At 44.7% G+C, this 16544-nt stretch overlaps 1 protein-coding gene across 1 annotated transcript in view; it reads left to right on the forward strand.

The window, feature by feature from the left end:
• TAF3 (TATA-box binding protein associated factor 3) overlaps positions 1 to 15739 on the forward strand; it is a 182075-nt gene extending 166336 nt beyond the window's left edge. The window contains exons 5-7 of the mRNA XM_045463806.1: positions 9952 to 10207; positions 13660 to 13766; positions 14596 to 15739. Coding sequence (XP_045319762.1) covers positions 9952 to 10207; positions 13660 to 13766; positions 14596 to 14710 — 478 coding nt within the window. The 3' untranslated portion in view covers positions 14711 to 15739. The remainder of the gene's footprint in view (positions 1 to 9951; positions 10208 to 13659; positions 13767 to 14595) is intronic.
• The last annotated feature ends 805 nt before the right edge of the window (positions 15740 to 16544 follow it).

Consider the following 16544-nt stretch of genomic DNA (forward strand, 5'->3'; position numbering starts at 1 on the left):
GTGAGTTTGAGCCCCACGTCAGCCTCGCGGCTGTCAGCCTGTCAGCACAGGGTCCGCTTCTGGAACCTGTCCTCTGTCCCCTTCTCTCTCTGCCCCTCTCCTGCTTGCACTCTCCCCAAAATAAATAAATATTAAAAAAAAAAAATTGTATTGGTAGCTACAATAGTAGCCAGTGACTTCAAATTTGATGGACAGATACAGATTCCCAAAACGTGCTAAGTTTTACCGAACTTTATTTATGCCCATTTTAGACCGATGGCAACAAGAGATTTGCTAAAAGGCAGGAAAGCCTTGCATGTCCTTGTTTAACTGGTAGAAGGTTTAACTGGAAAAACAAGGGCAGCCACTTTTTCTCAATTCCTAATCAGTTAAATCACATTAAGTTTTAAATATTTTGAAATCAAACAATCTCAAGAACACACTCTGGGGCAGATTTGTCATCATTGGGTACACAGATGGATAAAATTAGCAGTATATTTCAAAATACAAGCAAATTTCACATGGAAGTAAAACAGTGGAACCTCGACATAAAGCAGTTGGAGAAATCATTAAAAATAGCAGAATACTAACAGAAGAAACAAACAACATGAAAGATGTTTCTCTAATTTTAGACTGACAGTTGTTCCAGTTAAGATGGATTGATACCAGGAATATTCTCAGAACACCGATAATCTTTGGGGCAGTCGTGGATGTCTGAGATACCAGACAGCCAGCCAGAAGTGAAGTCGATACCACGCATCCTAAAGACTGATTCCCTGGATCAGTGGGAATTCAGAGTAGGACATTGGCTTACCACACTTTTGTGGTTCCCCAATATCCAAAGAGAGTGGAGCAAGCCTACAGGCCACAGAAAGCCCCCTTAGGGTGGAAGGAAAACATGTCGCTAAGGGTATGTTGGTGGAATGGAATGAAAATACTTTGTAACCCTTACACCTATGGCTGTACCTATGGTACAGGTACGTGTACAGGTACTCGGACCAGGACAGTATGCTCTGAGCCAAGCCTCAGCCTAACCTATTGGAGTCAAAAGACGGAAAAAGGATACAACTTGATGGGATGTGTACAACTGGGACAGGTCATGGATGTGACGATGGAAGGAAATAATATTATTTGAGGTCAGAGAAGATAAAGAAACTACTAAAATAACCAGAGACATGTTTCACATTGAACTTCTAAAAATTAATCTAATAAGTACAAGTCATACATTAAAAAAGTGAAGACAATAAAGGAACATTTGGAAATTGAGAGTAACAAGATAAATTTGCAGGAATTGAAAAGAGAACAAAAACTTGCCTTCTCAAAAATGACAGCCTTGATTTGGACATTGTGGCAACCCAACACGTGTCTGATTGTGTTATGCAAGCTAGTACTTCTGGGCGCCTTCTCCAAATGATCTTTACTTGGAAACATAATTTTCAAGGAGGTTAAACCAACCTGCTTAAGAAGTTTACCTGTTGCTCATTTAGCAATTGGATGTGATGGCCCTGTTAAAGATTTCTTTGTTAGGTTTATGTTGATCGTAATATAGGGATATAGTTGCTCAAACTTGTCATTAAAGAATGGTGTGTAAGAATGTGCCTCAGAGGAACAATACGAAATACGGTTGAGTGTAACTAAGAATTGCAGAGTGCACTCATATGTCTGTGGACTTGAATTTGTACAGTGCATTACACCCTAATATCGATTAGTGTGAGTGATTTGAAATCACAGGGTGGATTGCCGTGTGTCAGTTTCCTATGATTTCAGACCTACTCGTTCGTGCCAAAGACAAGATGTTTTTAGTAGTAAAGTTGCTTTGATATTAAAAAAATAATAATAATAAAATAGGTGGGCCTGGGTGGCTCAGTCGGTTAAGCGTCCGACTTCAGCTCAGGACATGACCTCTCGGTTTGTGAGTTCGAGCCCCGCGTCGGGCTCTGTGCTGACAGCCTGGATGGAGCCTGCTTCCGATTCTGTGTCTCCCCCTCTCTCCGCCTCTCCCCGACTTGTGCTGTGTGTGTGTCTCTCTCTCTCTGTCTCTCTCTCTCTCAAAAATAAATAAACATTAAAAAAATAAAGACAAGTACGTTTTTCAGGTTTTGGTAATCATTCAGAAGTGCTATACCAACCATCCCTCCCACTGGCCCATTCTAACATCTTTGTAACCTGTACTAAGAAAGGTATTTTATTGTCGTTTTCATGCCCATGTCTTTGATTACCATGAATATAGAACTTTTTTTTTTCTTCCCCCTGTTGGCGGCTTTTGTTTCTTTCACTCTGTATCTGCTGCTTGTGTCCTTTGCTCACGTTTTAGTACGAATTTAGTCTTTTTGGTTTTGATTTGACAGAACTCTTTATTTAACAGGAGCTGAACGCTTTATCGCGTCTGTGGCAAATAACTGTCCGTCATCTTGTCTTTTGCCTTTGCTTACGATATTTTACAGTGTTGGCACAATCAAATCCGTTTCCTTTCATGGTTTCTGCTTCTAAGGAGATGCCGAGAAAATCATCCTCTCCTCCCAGATTAAAAACGCGTGTTTTCTTATTTGTCGGAGTATGTTAACGGTTTTACATTTTCTTTTACCAAATATTTAATCCCTTTAGAATTTACGGTTTGCGATATACCCTACAATTTGAGTTTTCTTTTTTCCAAATTAACTGCACTGTCTTACAACTCAAGCACAGTTGCTTCTCAATTCTGTTTGATCATTGTCTGTTGGAGCACGTGAATATCTAAAAATCATTTTAGGTAATAGGTTCGGTTGTCATCTCCAGCAAACATTTTCCACTAGAACAGCTAATAGTAAAGTTGACACAAAGCGATAAAAGGAACAGATCCTTTGCAGATCATTTTCTAAATCCCCCCACGTCATTCCCATGAATAGGTAGGAGATAGGAAAAGTCTTTCCCTCCAGTAGCCTCTTCTTGTTGATAGCTTAGGTTTCGGTCGTATTTCTGCATCTGGTCATCACAGATCTCAAAGCTGTTTCTTCTTACTTTCTTTTTCTCCCCCCGCCCCGTCCTCAGCTCTGGGAACCCACAACCTCAGGTACCTGGGTTCTCCCCCCACGCTCCTGACCTGTCTGTCATACCTTGGCTTGCTCTCCTCTCTCCACGACACCGCATGTTTTCCTTCCCTGTCCTACATCCCTCTTTCCTCCCACATCATCGTGCATATGACTATGCAATCTTTCCCTATAATTCTATTGGGTAGAAAACGTTCCTATTTCCTAAATGTATCATTTCTTCTAGGAAATCACTACTTGCAGGACCAGCTCGTATTTATTAGGTGTTAACATGTTAGGTGCTGAGGATACGGAAGTAAAAAGGCTTTGCATGCCTTTGAGGAATTACCGTAGCCAAGGTAACAGATATGGGTACAGACCATTCAAATTATTCTTTGGCCTTATGGGAATTGTTTGGTCAGGTTTTTTTTAGTGTGTTCTTAAAAGGAATGAGTTGTCTGTATTTGTCGAACATAGAGGTTTTTTTTTTAATGTCCATTGGGTCAGTTTTGTTATTTTTGTTATTTGCTTCAAAACTTACAACAACTGTACCTTTCCTGGCTTTTTGACTGCCTGCTCTGTCAGTTCCAGAGAGACAGATACGCTAAATCCCCAGTTGTACTTGTGGCTTTGTCTGTTTCTTACAGGTCTGTCAGTTTTGCTTTATATATTTTGAGGATGTGTTTTGGGGCGCATTCAGATTTTAGATTATTATCTTGTCCTGGCACGTCGGACCCTTTTATCGTTATGAAGAAACCTTCATTACCGCTGGTAGTTCTTGCCTCACAGTCTGTTTTGTTTGCGGTCACATTTCCTTGTGTCCATATGCATCTTTTGCTGGCCGCTTCCCTCAGCCTTTCCACTGCTCCGTTGTTAGATGTGTTTCTGACAAATAATATAGTGTTAGGTTTCGCTGTCTTACTCAATCTGGCAAGTAAATTGTTTAGACCATTTATATGATATAATTATGGATCTTTTGAGTTGTAACCCACCTTATTATGGGTTTTCTATTTGTCTTTCTGTTCTCTGTTTCTCCCTTTCTTATTTATTTTAACATTCCATTTTTCAGGGCACCCGGGTGGCTCAGTCGATTAAGCGTCCAATTCTTGATTTCTGCACAGGTCACAATCTTACAGTTCATGAGTTCAAGCCCCACATCAGGCTCTGTGCTGACAGTGCAGAGCCTGCTTAGGATTCTCTGTCTCCCTCTCTCTGCCCCTTCCTCCCCTTCCCTTCCTCTCTCTCAATAAATAAATAAACTTAAAAAAGAAAAAATAACAACATGCCATTTTTCTTCATACTAGTTTAGAAATTAAACATTTACTTTATTCCTAATCTTTCCATGATTACCCTAGAAATTACTACATCTTAAATGTAATACCTTTGCACCTCCTTCCAGATAATAGAAGTACCTTAGAATACTTTAGCTCAGGCACCTGGGTGGCTCAGTCAGTTGGGCATCTGATTTCAGCTCAGGTCATCTCATGGTCCGTGAGTTCGAGCCCCGCGTCGGGCTCTGTGCCGACAGCTCAGAGCCTGGAGCCTGCTTCGGATTCTGTGTCTCCCTCTCTCTCTGTTCCTCCCCCACTCATGCTCTGTCTCTCTCTCTCTCTCAAAAATAAACACTAAAAAAAAATTTTTTTTAATTAAAAAAGAAAAAGAACAGAGATGCTCAGAGTGGTGCATAGGCCTTGGAACATAGTAGTTTATGTGTTGAAATAGATAGTGAAGAAATAGGAAGCACTCATAAAATACTTCCTGTCCTTACCAAAACATGACAGGTGTCTTGAGGAAAAGTATTTGTGTGATTATTTAAGTTGCAAGCTGAACTAGCAGCTTTCCTCACAAAATACTGTTTCTACTTGAAAGAGCCACTTACAAACTGTGCTTACCCACATTTGGATATTTGGCCAACATTTCATCAAAAATGAATAAAGGAAGCCTGTCACCACAAGGAAAATTCTCAGGGGAGAATATTTGTTGTAAATGACAAAGTAGAAGCTTTTCAGTAAAAATTCGAATCTTGGAAAATATATTACAAGTTGATGGCTCGTCAGTACACTAAGAAATTTGTGATGAGGTGACGGTAACACCACCAAATGTGATATTTTAATATTGTACAATGAAATGTGTAAATATTCGGAAGAGCTGCATAATTCAGTGAACCGATATTACAAACCAATGCATGATGTTATAAAATCATGGGTGGGTAAAATAACTATTCAGAGCGTTAGCACATCAATGAGTATAAAAAGCGTGATACGGTTTCAGATCACACATCGTGCCTAACTTAAGAAACTGTCACTTGTTGCATTTTTGTTGCAATATCGAAGAATTTACACAATCATCTGAAAAGGCCATGAAAACACTCCTCCCCCCTGCAGTTACTGTGCACACACTAAGGTGATCTGCAAAAAATACAAAGGTAGTGTTAGTCTTCTCACAAAAATTTTAAAAAGAAAGAAAATGTTACCTGATAACATGTAATGGGTTTATTATTCTTCCTTTTCAATGAATTACTAAAATAATTATTTTTTAATTTCTCAGTTTCGATTTTTTTTTTTCAACGTTTATTTATTTTTGGGACAGAGAGAGACAGAGCATGAACGGGGGAGGGGCAGAGAGAGAGGGAGACACAGAATCGGAAACAGGCTCCAGGCTCCGAGCCATCAGCCCAGAGCCTGACGCGGGGCTCGAACTCCCGGACCGCGAGATCATGACCTGGCTGAAGTCGGACGCTTAACCGACTGCGCCACCCAGGCGCCCCTCAGTTTCAATTTTTAATGTGGCAAATATTGACAGATACAATGCACATCAACAAAAGTTCTTTGAGTTTTTCAGCGGTTTTTAAGAACATAGAGTGGTCTCTAAGACCAAAAACTTTGGGAATTGCTACTTCAAAATTTCTTTTAGTAAAGGTCCGCTGTGGGCAAGTCCTTAGATCTTGCTTTCTGGAAAATGTCTTTATTTCATCCTTATTCTTGAAAGATGTTTCCAAAGACAAAATGCATTGTTCTTCAACACCTCCAAGATGTTCTTCTACTGTTTTCCAGCTTCATCATTGCTGTGGAGAAGTCAGCTGCCATCTGTCTCTTTGAAAGTCACTGGCTCCCCCCGCCGCCACCCCTCGCCGCTTTTCGGACTTTTCTCTTTATCTATGATGTTTCATTGTTTCACTCTGATGTGTCTAGGTGCAGATTTCTTTATCTCGCCTGGGATTTGTTGGGCTTCTTAAGTCTGTGGATTCGTATCTGCCATCATGTCTGTGAACGTCCTCAGATAGTCTTATTAACATTTTGTCTCTGCCCCATTCTTTCTCTAGAATTATGATTATTAAGTGTGTAGTAATTATTAGATATGTAGTAATTTATTCTGTTCTCTCTTTGCCCCTCTAAGCTACATTTTAGATTATTTCTTCTGTCTTATTATTCAGCTTACAGTTCTCTCATTCTGCTGAGAATAAATTTGAGTCCATTTGTTGTATTTTTCATTTCTAGGTCAGTTGTTTCTTTTCAAATCTGCTAGATGACTCTTTATAACCTTCTATTACCTGCAGATAATGTCATGCTTTGCCTTTTCTTTTTTTAATGTTTATTTATTTTTGAGAGAGAGAGAGAGAGAGTGTGTGTGAGTGGGGGAGACGCAGAGAGGTGGAGAGAATCCCAAGCAGACTCCACACTCATCCTGGATCCCAGTGTGGGGCTCAGTCCCACGAACGTGAGATCATGACCTGAGCCGAAAACAAAGAGTTGGATGATTCACGGACTGAGCCACCCAGGTGCCCCTAGTTTTATTTTTTCAAGATTTTATTTTTACGTAATTTCTACATCCAACATGGAACTCAAACTCACAACCCCAAGATCAAGAGTCACACACTCCACTGACTGAGCCAGCCAGGCATCCCTGCCTTTCATTTTTTAAAACAGTGTAAGCAGAGTTGTTTTATAATTAATAATTCTAGTCTCTGTAATCTTCTGGTTCTCCCTGATGCTACCTTGGCTCCTCGTATGTTTGGTTTTCTTTAAGATTATGTGCTGCTTTGTTTCCTAATACTTCTCTGCATTAATAATGTAAGGCCTACGTTTTAAGTTACCTCATCTCAAGATGATTAGTGCTGGGTACCTGGGCACATTGCAAGCCCAAAGTACCTTAAACGTAGCGCCCTGGACCACAGACCTAAAAATTCACGAGGCTTTGATTAATTCTTAATCAGTCTAGTGGCCTCTTGGGAGTTTTTAATGTGGGGAGGGAGTTCTGTCAGACTTTCCACGTTGGCAGGCCCCAGGCTTTGAAACCTGTCCTCCTTATCAAAACCAAAGATCAGATTCCCCTCATGCATAGGTGCCCTCAGGCTGACACATCTATGTTCTGCTTAACCTCTCTGGTTCCTGCTTTTCCTTTAGTTTTGGTCCCAGCACCTAGATTTCAAACCATTATGGGAAACTACCTCCAAAAACAGCGTGTAAAACTTTAGCCATAAGAATACGAAGTGCTTGCACAATCAGATATAAATGCCTTAGCAGTAACTTTGAACTCCCACCTTACGTATTAGGCAGCACACGCCCAGCAAGTGGTGAGACAGACAGTGTTGTGTAGTTGTTAAGTTCACAGGCTCTGAAATCAGACCGCCCACGTTTAAATTCTGGCTCCGTCTCGGGGCGCCTGGGGGACTCGGTCGGCTGGGCGTCCGACTTCAGCTCGGGTCATGACCGCACAGCTTGTGCGTTCAAGCCCCACGTCGGGCTCTGTGCCGACAGCTTCTGTGTCTCCCTCTCTCTCTGCCCCCCTCCTCCCTGCCCCTGCTCTGTCTCTCAAAACTGAATAAACATTTAAAAAAAAATTTTAATTCTGGCTCCGTCTCCTAGCAGTCTGTGGATTTGTACAGGATACTTCATCTCTCTGTGCCCTGCTTTGTGAAAGGACAGTCGTAGGTGTGTTTACCTCATGGGGCTGACGTGAGGATCGAGGGAGTAAGGCACGTGAGTATTTAGCACAGTGCCCACCGTGCCGTTGGCTTTCAAGTGCTTAGAACATGCAGTACTTAGTAGGAGTCCGGTAAGTACGCGCTGTGAGTTGTGTTAAGCGTTACTGAGCGTCTTCTCCACCAACAGCCTATGTTACATTTTCTTGGTTTTTGGCTACGTTCGAGTCAGCAAGACAGTCACACTCGTAACTCAAATGGAAAACAGCATTAATTATTCGTTTACATGGCGAAATTTTTAAGATAGTTTAACGTTTTACAAGCTTCTAATCAGAATAGCAAAGAATCGATGCTTCGTAGTGGAGTGCTTTGTCAACCAAGACTCTAAGAAGGTGGAGAAGCAGACAGGCCTGGTAATGGCGATGTGGGGTTGTCATGAGCAACAGCCGTGCATATAATGCTGGCGTTCACACTCTACATTTGATGGTGTTGACATGTTTCTCTGTGTTCAGGTTCTCACTGTGACCCTCAGAGGCAGCCGTCTATTTCCACAGTGTTGATCAGCAAAGCAGGGCTTGGAAAGGTTAGTGTCGGATAGTAGAAAGAGGAGATAGGTTGGTGCAGTCATTTTAAGGAACAGCTTGGGAATACTGGTGAAGGTGAGAACGTGCATGCCCTGTGACCCAGCAACTTCATTCCTGGGAAGACAGCCTGGGGAAGTTCTGGAACGCGTCCCAAGTTAACATGTAACATTTAAGGGATAGTATGTTTTAGCCTCAGTGAGGGAATGGGCACAAACCCTTTGGCTTTATTCATAACTATGGTACAGCGTACTCCAAGTAAAATGAAAAATACAGATCTATGTGTATCAGTGTGGATGAATCAAGGGACATAAAACTAAGCGGGACACTGGCAGGTAAGTTCTGGAGACCTAATGAAAGAGATTATAGTCAACAGTGCCGTATTAGAAGCTTCCAAGTGGCTAAGAGAGTAGATCCAAAATGTTCTAAACACAAAGACAAATAATTATGTGACATGACAAAGGTATTAGCTGATTATGAGCTACAGTAATCAGTGTAACATATAAATGTACCAAACCAACACTCCGTATACCTCAAACTAACACAAGGTTATATGTCCGTTATATCTCAATTAAAAAAAAAAAAAAAAGGAAAACTAGTTGCAAAGGATAAATATGGTGTCATATTGTGTATATAGTCAAAGAGCACAAAACAGGAGCGCAGTATATGTTGTTTGTGGGCATCTACAAAAAGCAGAGATACAAAAAGGTACCTGCCAGCTTGAGGACAGCGGTTACTTCCGGAGGAGGGAGATCTAAGCAAATGTGGCCAAGGACCGATGTCCAGTTAGCTCTGTTTCCTAAGCTGTGATACTGGTTTTCTCTCTGCTTGAAATTATATATAACTTTTTTTTTTTTCAAATAAGGAAACGTTTTTTAAAAAATGAAAGAGTTTTGGAATCCAATAGACCTTGGTTCAAAGCCTGCCACCCATTTGCCCCATTCCTTCCTCTCTCCAATCCCGTGTCCTCATCTGTGAAATGGGATCACAGTAGCTTGGTTTGAGGACCGGTGGAGGTGACACGCGTACAGTGTCCAGGATCATACCTACCTTCGTACAGGTGCTCGGGCACCGCATCCTCGAGTGCCTTCCCCAGCTCACGCGGCCAGCCTGGGGCCGACCGAGGCTCCGAGCTCGGATGTCCGGGCTGGAGTCCCTGCCGGTGAGTCCTGGGGACGCACGTGTTCCGGGAGGGGCCGCACCTCCCCGCCCGGCTCTGCCAGCTGCAAGGACGCAGGAAGGGAGCCCGGCCGGCCTTGCCCGCCCCCGGGAGCACCCCTCACTCCCGCCACGGACCCTTCTCCCCCCGGCCTGACTCTGACCAAGTCCGGTGGGGCCCCGGATGCTCGCTCGGAAGAGAGTTTTGCTCCTACAAGAAGAAAGTTACTCTGTGATAACGTGTTAAATGCCTGGTGTGAGCGCGCTAGCCTGTCCTGACTTCTCCCTTTCTGTCTCTCGTTGACAGTGTCATCAGCAAAGTGGTTCCGGCGCCCGAAGCCAAGCCGGCCCCTTCTCTGAGCAGACCCAAGACCCCGCCGCCCGCAGCCGCCCCGGCCCCCACGCCCGTGCACGTGGCCCCCGCCCCGGTGCCTTCGCCGCTCCTCCCGCCGTCGGCCGCGGCCCCCGCCCTGATGCCCGCCCCGGCCCCCGCCGTCTCTGGCGCCGGATCGTCCAAGGCCCCGGTCCGGAGCGTGGTGACGGAGACCGTGAGCACTTACGTGGTGCGCTGCCCTTTGCGTGTGCACGCTTGCAGGGAGGGGGCGGGGGGGGGGGGGCGCAGGAGCGCACTCTTCCCCCCGCGACAGGGCTTTCCGCCGCCCCGCGGCGTCGTGTGTGTCACTCCCGGATGTCGGACGCGGCCCTTGAGGCCTGGAAAGGCATTTCCATTGCACATGCAAGCCTTGGGCTGAAGGGCATGAAGGTATTGACGTACTTAGTCTCCCCAGATGTCACGGCATCGCTTGCCGTTCCTTTGTGCCGTTTCTTACCGCCCAGCGTCCGCATCTAAGTATCGAGATGAACAGTGATTCGGTCCCACGTTGGAGTTCTCCATCCGGCGGTGAAATTGCTCCCGGACGCGTATAATTTACATAACGTACACGGATCCTCAGGGCCCGCCGCCGGCCCCAGGGAGCCGCACTGCCGACAGTGCTTGGCGGGCCGAGGCCCAGAGTATGCCAGGCTTGCGTGTTAAATGGAAATGAACGTCCGGACTCAGCTTCCTGGGTGTCCAGGCCTGTCCTCGAATGAGTTCCCGTCGCTGTCCTGGGACTGTTTCCAGCTGTTTTCCCCGTACCTAACAGCGTCAGGTCCCACTCTAAAGCCTGAAGTCAATCTCGTAGTGAAGGGGTGTCTTTATAAACACGTCCTTTGGGCACCGTGGAGTGACATACACACGACAGAGGGATTTGAGGCACTTACAGGCGCACGGGGTCCCGGTGCGGATCTGACCACCAAATACGCACACTGGGATCTGTCCGCTTACTGATGGCCCAGATCTGTCTGAATAGATGTGATTGGCCAGTAGGACTCGTGCTGTTTGCTACACATCGGGTAAATATTATCTTTCTTGAAGGTATTTTAGGAGGAAATTTCAAGAAATAGTTTAGGCACTATAATGATAGAAAGGATGAGAAGGAAATCCCAAAGGTATTGAGAGACGACATAAAGATGTGAAAAATTAACTGAAAAATACTAAGTTGGCAACTCAAGACAAAAATAGAAGATGTGATAAAAATCTGTGGTCATCAAATTGGCCCATTCTAGTGGCGCCCGGGTGGCTCAGTCAGTTAAGCATCCGATACAGATTGATTTCGGCTCAGGTCCTGACCTCACAGTTTGTGAGTTCGAGCCCCACATCGGGATCCATGCTGACAATTCAGAGCCTGCCAGGGATTCTGTCTCTCTCCCTCTTTCTCTGCCCCTCCCCCTGCTTGCTCTGTCTCTCCATCAAAATTAATTAATTAATTTAAAAAAAAAATTTTGACCTGGAGCACCTGGGTGGCCCAGTCAGTTGAGCCTCTGACTTCAGCTCAGGTCATGATTTCACCATATGTGAGTTGGAGCCCCACCTCAGGCTCTCTGCTGTCAGCGCTGAGCCATCTTCGCTCTGTCCCCCTCTCCCTCGGCCCCTCCCCTGCTCATGCTTTCTCTCTCAAAAAGAAACATTTAAAAGAAATTGGGCCATTCAAGGACCAAGTTCTAGGTGTTTAACTGAGGGCACATCACCCCAAGATGGGCTGATGAGGAAAGTTTACTTAACCTCTTCGGTCTCCATTGCTTCATCCGTAATTAGGGGGTTCCGGTGAGACTAGATGATGGGTACAGGATGTTATAGCCTAGTTTCCGGTTCTCAGTGGATTTTCGGGCTTACTCCCCGGAGATGAATCTGATTGGCACGGATAACATGGAAGCAAAGCCTCTTTATCTCCTCGGCGACATTTTGTAGACAGAAGACAAAACGTGTGATCTGGAGGAAAAACATAGGCAGTAGGGCAAAAAGGCTGATTTTGTGACTGCCTAACAGTGGGACTTTGGAACTGTCACTTCGGTTCCCCTAGCTCCAGCCCCCCATTCTTAACCTACCCAAGGCTTGTTTCAGGATGGCTGAACAAAGTCAGATGTTTGAAAGAACTCAGTACCCTGGTTGCTGTTAGTTATTAAGGATGCTCTGGCAAATTTCTCAGCAGCAACAGAGTCACGGCCTTCTAATTTCAAGAGAGGTCAACCAGCCAGCCGGGCTGGCCATGCATGGCAGCTTCAGGGCATAGGGTGCTGGACCAGGGTTAACCCCAGAGAGCTGGCACACGGTAACAGGTGGTTCTCTCCCCTCAGAGTTAGAGAGGGCTAAATCAGATGCAGCTGCCCACAGGTTTCTTTAGGAGGCTTCCGTATCATGTAGCTTGCCTTCCAAAAATGGTGGCCTTCAAATAGCCCATCAGTGGAATGAAACATGTTCCCCCACGACCCCCGTCGCACACCACGAAAGCCACTCTTTCTGCATTCTAGCCAGGGACAGACTGTAGGCACAGACCACACCTGCAGCACAAACTCATCGAGACTATTGGCCGCGTTATTATAAACACTTTTGAAAAGTAGCTAGTAGTCGTGGCTGGTTTTTGAAGGCTCATCCTAGATTTGTTTCTTCCAGACTGGTTTTGTAACCGTGGAATTTGAGGCAGTGATATCATTAGGGATGCTTCCTATTGGGAACAGCTCAGTTAAGTAAAGCAAACTCCAGGGCACCACACGTTTATGGCAGAATAATGTTAACATGTGTAGCTCGGCCTCTCGCATCCCTCCTTTTATTTGCCCTTTAGTTGTTGTGCTTTACTGAAAATGTCATAAAGGGAATGGAAAGTTACTTAGTAACAGCTCTTTTATATCCTTGATCTTATCAGCTAGTTCAGGACAAGTGCCTGGCTAATAAGTAATAAGGTGATCCACGCACATTTGGCTAGATTCAGTAATTCCACGTCTGTGAACGTGACTGAGGAAATTGCATATACCTGAGCTCTGTAGCTTTCAAAAATATCAACTGTTACGGCCATAATGACCCTAAACGTTACCAACTTAACATGTTGACACTAGTTTTTTTAGATAAAAGTGGCCATGGGTCATACTGCTCATAGAACTGGTTATAAAAACACCTTGTTTTTGTGACTTACAAGAGAGTTTAAAACACTCATTAGAAGGGTGCCTGGGTGGCTCAGTGGGTAAAGCGTCCGACTTCTGCTCAGGTTATGATCTCGCGGTTTCTGAGTTCGAGCCCCTGGTCGGGCTCTGCACTGACAGCTCCGAGCCCGGAGCCTGCTTCTGATTCTGTGTCTCCCTCTCTATCTCTGCCCCTCCCCCACTTGCACTCTGTCTCTCTCAGTCTCTCAAAAATAAATAAATGTAAAAAAAAAAAAAGTAAAATACTCATTAGAAATGCCTTCTCCTTGAGTACTTAGCAGCTCCTTTCTGTCTCCTGTGGATCCCAGGGTACTGATGATCGCGATCATGGCCTTAGCAAATTGTCAAGCCACTTTTTCTCTTTTCAGTTTAACCTGTTTATTAGGTTCATAGTGTAAAGTAATCGTTCTTATGTTGCCCTCTCTTTGTTTTTTTTCCCCCATTCCGCCTGGTTCCCCCCCCTTCCCCCCCCACCCCACCCCCCACTTAAAAACCTCAGATCCGAGATGAGTGGGGGAATCAGATCTGGATCTGTCCCGGGTGCAACAAGCCGGACGACGGCAGTCCCATGATCGGCTGTGACGACTGTGACGACTGGTACCACTGGTGAGCGCTGCGGGCGGGACTCGGGCAGGCGCACGAGTGATGGGTCCCTTCCGGACCCCCTCCCGGTGCCACTGCTGTCCTGGGAGCCGCCTGAGGAGCAACAGCACAATAAGATTACGACGTCATTCGTGTTAAGTGCAGAAATCAGGAATCTTTGGACGGTTGTTCTGCAGCCTAAATTCCACATGTTTTGTTAACTTGTATGTCCTTCTTGTTTAAAAAAAAGGGGGGCGGGGGGTGGTAAAGGTTTCCCTTTCCTTTCTTTCCAGTAACTTTCTATAAGCTGCAGCACTTGACAGGAACATCGAGGTAACCCCTTGGCATACACGTCACAAAGCGCAGGCATGAACGGAGGCGTGTCCGCTCTTCACAGCTCCCCGCCAGCTCCCCCACAGTGCAGAAGCATCCAGAATGCGTGCAAATCACCCTCTCACCATACAGTGTAAAGATCAGATGTAGACAGACAGAAATCCATTCGGCCACAGGACACAGGACACCCATGAGATAAACATGGGCCGCTGCTCCGAAAAACCAGGCCGCTGGTGGCTGCAGGGAGCCCTCCTTCATTCCTGCAGCGGGGCCTCGGGGAGGGCCCCGGCCCGAGAGGGGAGGCCACGCGGCAGCCCTGCTCCGGGAGCTAGAGCTGTTGTGGCCTGGGCTCGGCTGAACATACTAGAGGCGTAAAAATCATTCAAGTGTTTAAACTTACTTAAAAAAATTTTTTTTCAATTAAAACAATTGCTTCAGAACATAGGGAGGCAATCTGCACATAAGTGAAGTTTGGTTATCCCAACAAATGCCTTTTTCTTTTTCCTTTCCAACCACGTAGGCCCTGTGTGGGAATAATGGCCGCACCCCCGGAAGAAATGCAGTGGTTCTGCCCCAAGTGCGCCAACAAGAAGAAGGATAAGAAGCACAAGAAGCGGAAGCACCGGGCACACTGACCGGGCACGTTGACGCCGCGCGGCGCCCGCGAGCCTCGGAGGGAGGGGCCGCCGGCGTCGGGAGGCCGAGGACGCATGCGCCGGCGCCGGCTCCGCCCCGGCCAAGCGGCGTGTGACGGAGGGACGCGTGACGGGCGAGGACGGCCACGACCCCGCTTTCTATTACCAGTGACAAGTATTATTAATAAAAAGACCGTAATCCTCCCTTTTGATTTTCTTTATTCTCTCTCCAGGGCCTTTTCATTAAGGTTATTAGACGAGAAGATAAAGTGTAAGCTGCCTCGACTGTAATTTAAGGACATCGTCCGTCTGTATACAGTTTGCGACCTCTCTCCCGCTCTAGTGAGATAATCCTAATACCAGAAAAGGAGCTCCGGACGGAGTGTTGCTAAATATTTTTGTGACGAGAATATATGAAGCTTCCCCCTCCCCCCTCCCCCCGTTTTTAGTACTAACATGTAAAATGTTCAGGCTTTTGTGAAATACCTTCTATTTTTTAAGAAAAAGGTTTCTATCATGTCCCGTTTGCTTTGGCACAGATTATTTTTGTTGACTCGCACGCATTTTCTACGTTGGTCGCATCCTGGCCGTGCCCTTCTCGAAACTGCTGGCGTTCTCCTCACTGCTCCTACACTTCATCGACTTGTATAAAACCTCCCAGACTATAGAAGATCTCCCCGGCTGTAAATAATAAATATTTATGAAGTAGTTATTTTTTAAATTTTTATCGTGTTTAATTCTGGCTTTCTCTGGAATCCACCGTGATTTCAGCCATGTCTGTAATTCCTGCTGTACATAAGCGACGAAGGCTAGAAAACAGAGCCATAGTTCCGAGTGATCTACCTTGAGCTGGCCCCGCACGGGGCCCCCCGCACACCGTGGGCACCGGGGCCCTAGCAGTTGAAAGGAAAACAAGGCAATTTAAGTTTGTAGTCCATGATTCGAAATTGTTTTGTTATCTGTACGTCTCTTTGACTGACTTTTATTAAACGGACGTGTAGATTCCCCCGAGAGAAAACAAAAACAAAACGAAAAACATATACTGTAGCATTTTGTGTTTATATTGTTTTATTTCTGCACATCTGTTCATGGAGATTGTGGTTTAAGGCTGAAATGAAGTATATTATGAATTTTTTTTCTTAAAGAAAACTCATCAAATTTCAGGGTATCACAAAACTTTATTATATTACTATACTGCCCACTATTTATTATATGTTATAGATGTCTGAGAGATAAACCAAATATTTTATTTTTAATGTAAAACATCAAATTTAACTTTATTAGCATATTTTAGCAACTTTGGAATAAATATGGACTTTTACTTGATTTTGAAATAATCCCGATTTGGGCCAGTGTAATGGATATCTTGAATGCTAGAATATGGGCTTTGAACCTAATACAAATATATTAATAGAAATTGTGATTTTTTTTTAATGCCAAGTAAATTGCTATTAGTGTATGAATTAGTCATATTTTAAAACTTATTATGTGGTTAGAGAAATGAGGTCTTCTGCCATGAATGTTAAATTGCAAATCAGTGGAAATGGAACCGACCTTTTAAGGGCGCAGTATTTCACTGCCCTCCTTGTTCTAGAAGCCAAAATGTTTCTCTCCCTACAAGGAAACGAAGCATCCATGTTGAGATATGTGTTTTTTGTTTTATTGATTTGAGATCATCGTAAATACTTTATACAGTATTTTCACATGCACAAATATACCCATTAGTGCTTTTTGGAGAGGGATGGGGGGTGGGGAAGTGCAAAATAAAGATTATTGGCTATTTCATAGTTTGCTTTTCCATTTTCTTTATTTAGGATTTAGTTCTTGAGGCATG

Source organism: Leopardus geoffroyi, chromosome B4, assembly GCF_018350155.1.
Source record: "Leopardus geoffroyi isolate Oge1 chromosome B4, O.geoffroyi_Oge1_pat1.0, whole genome shotgun sequence".
In the NCBI taxonomy this organism is placed as follows: Eukaryota; Metazoa; Chordata; class Mammalia; order Carnivora; family Felidae; genus Leopardus; species Leopardus geoffroyi.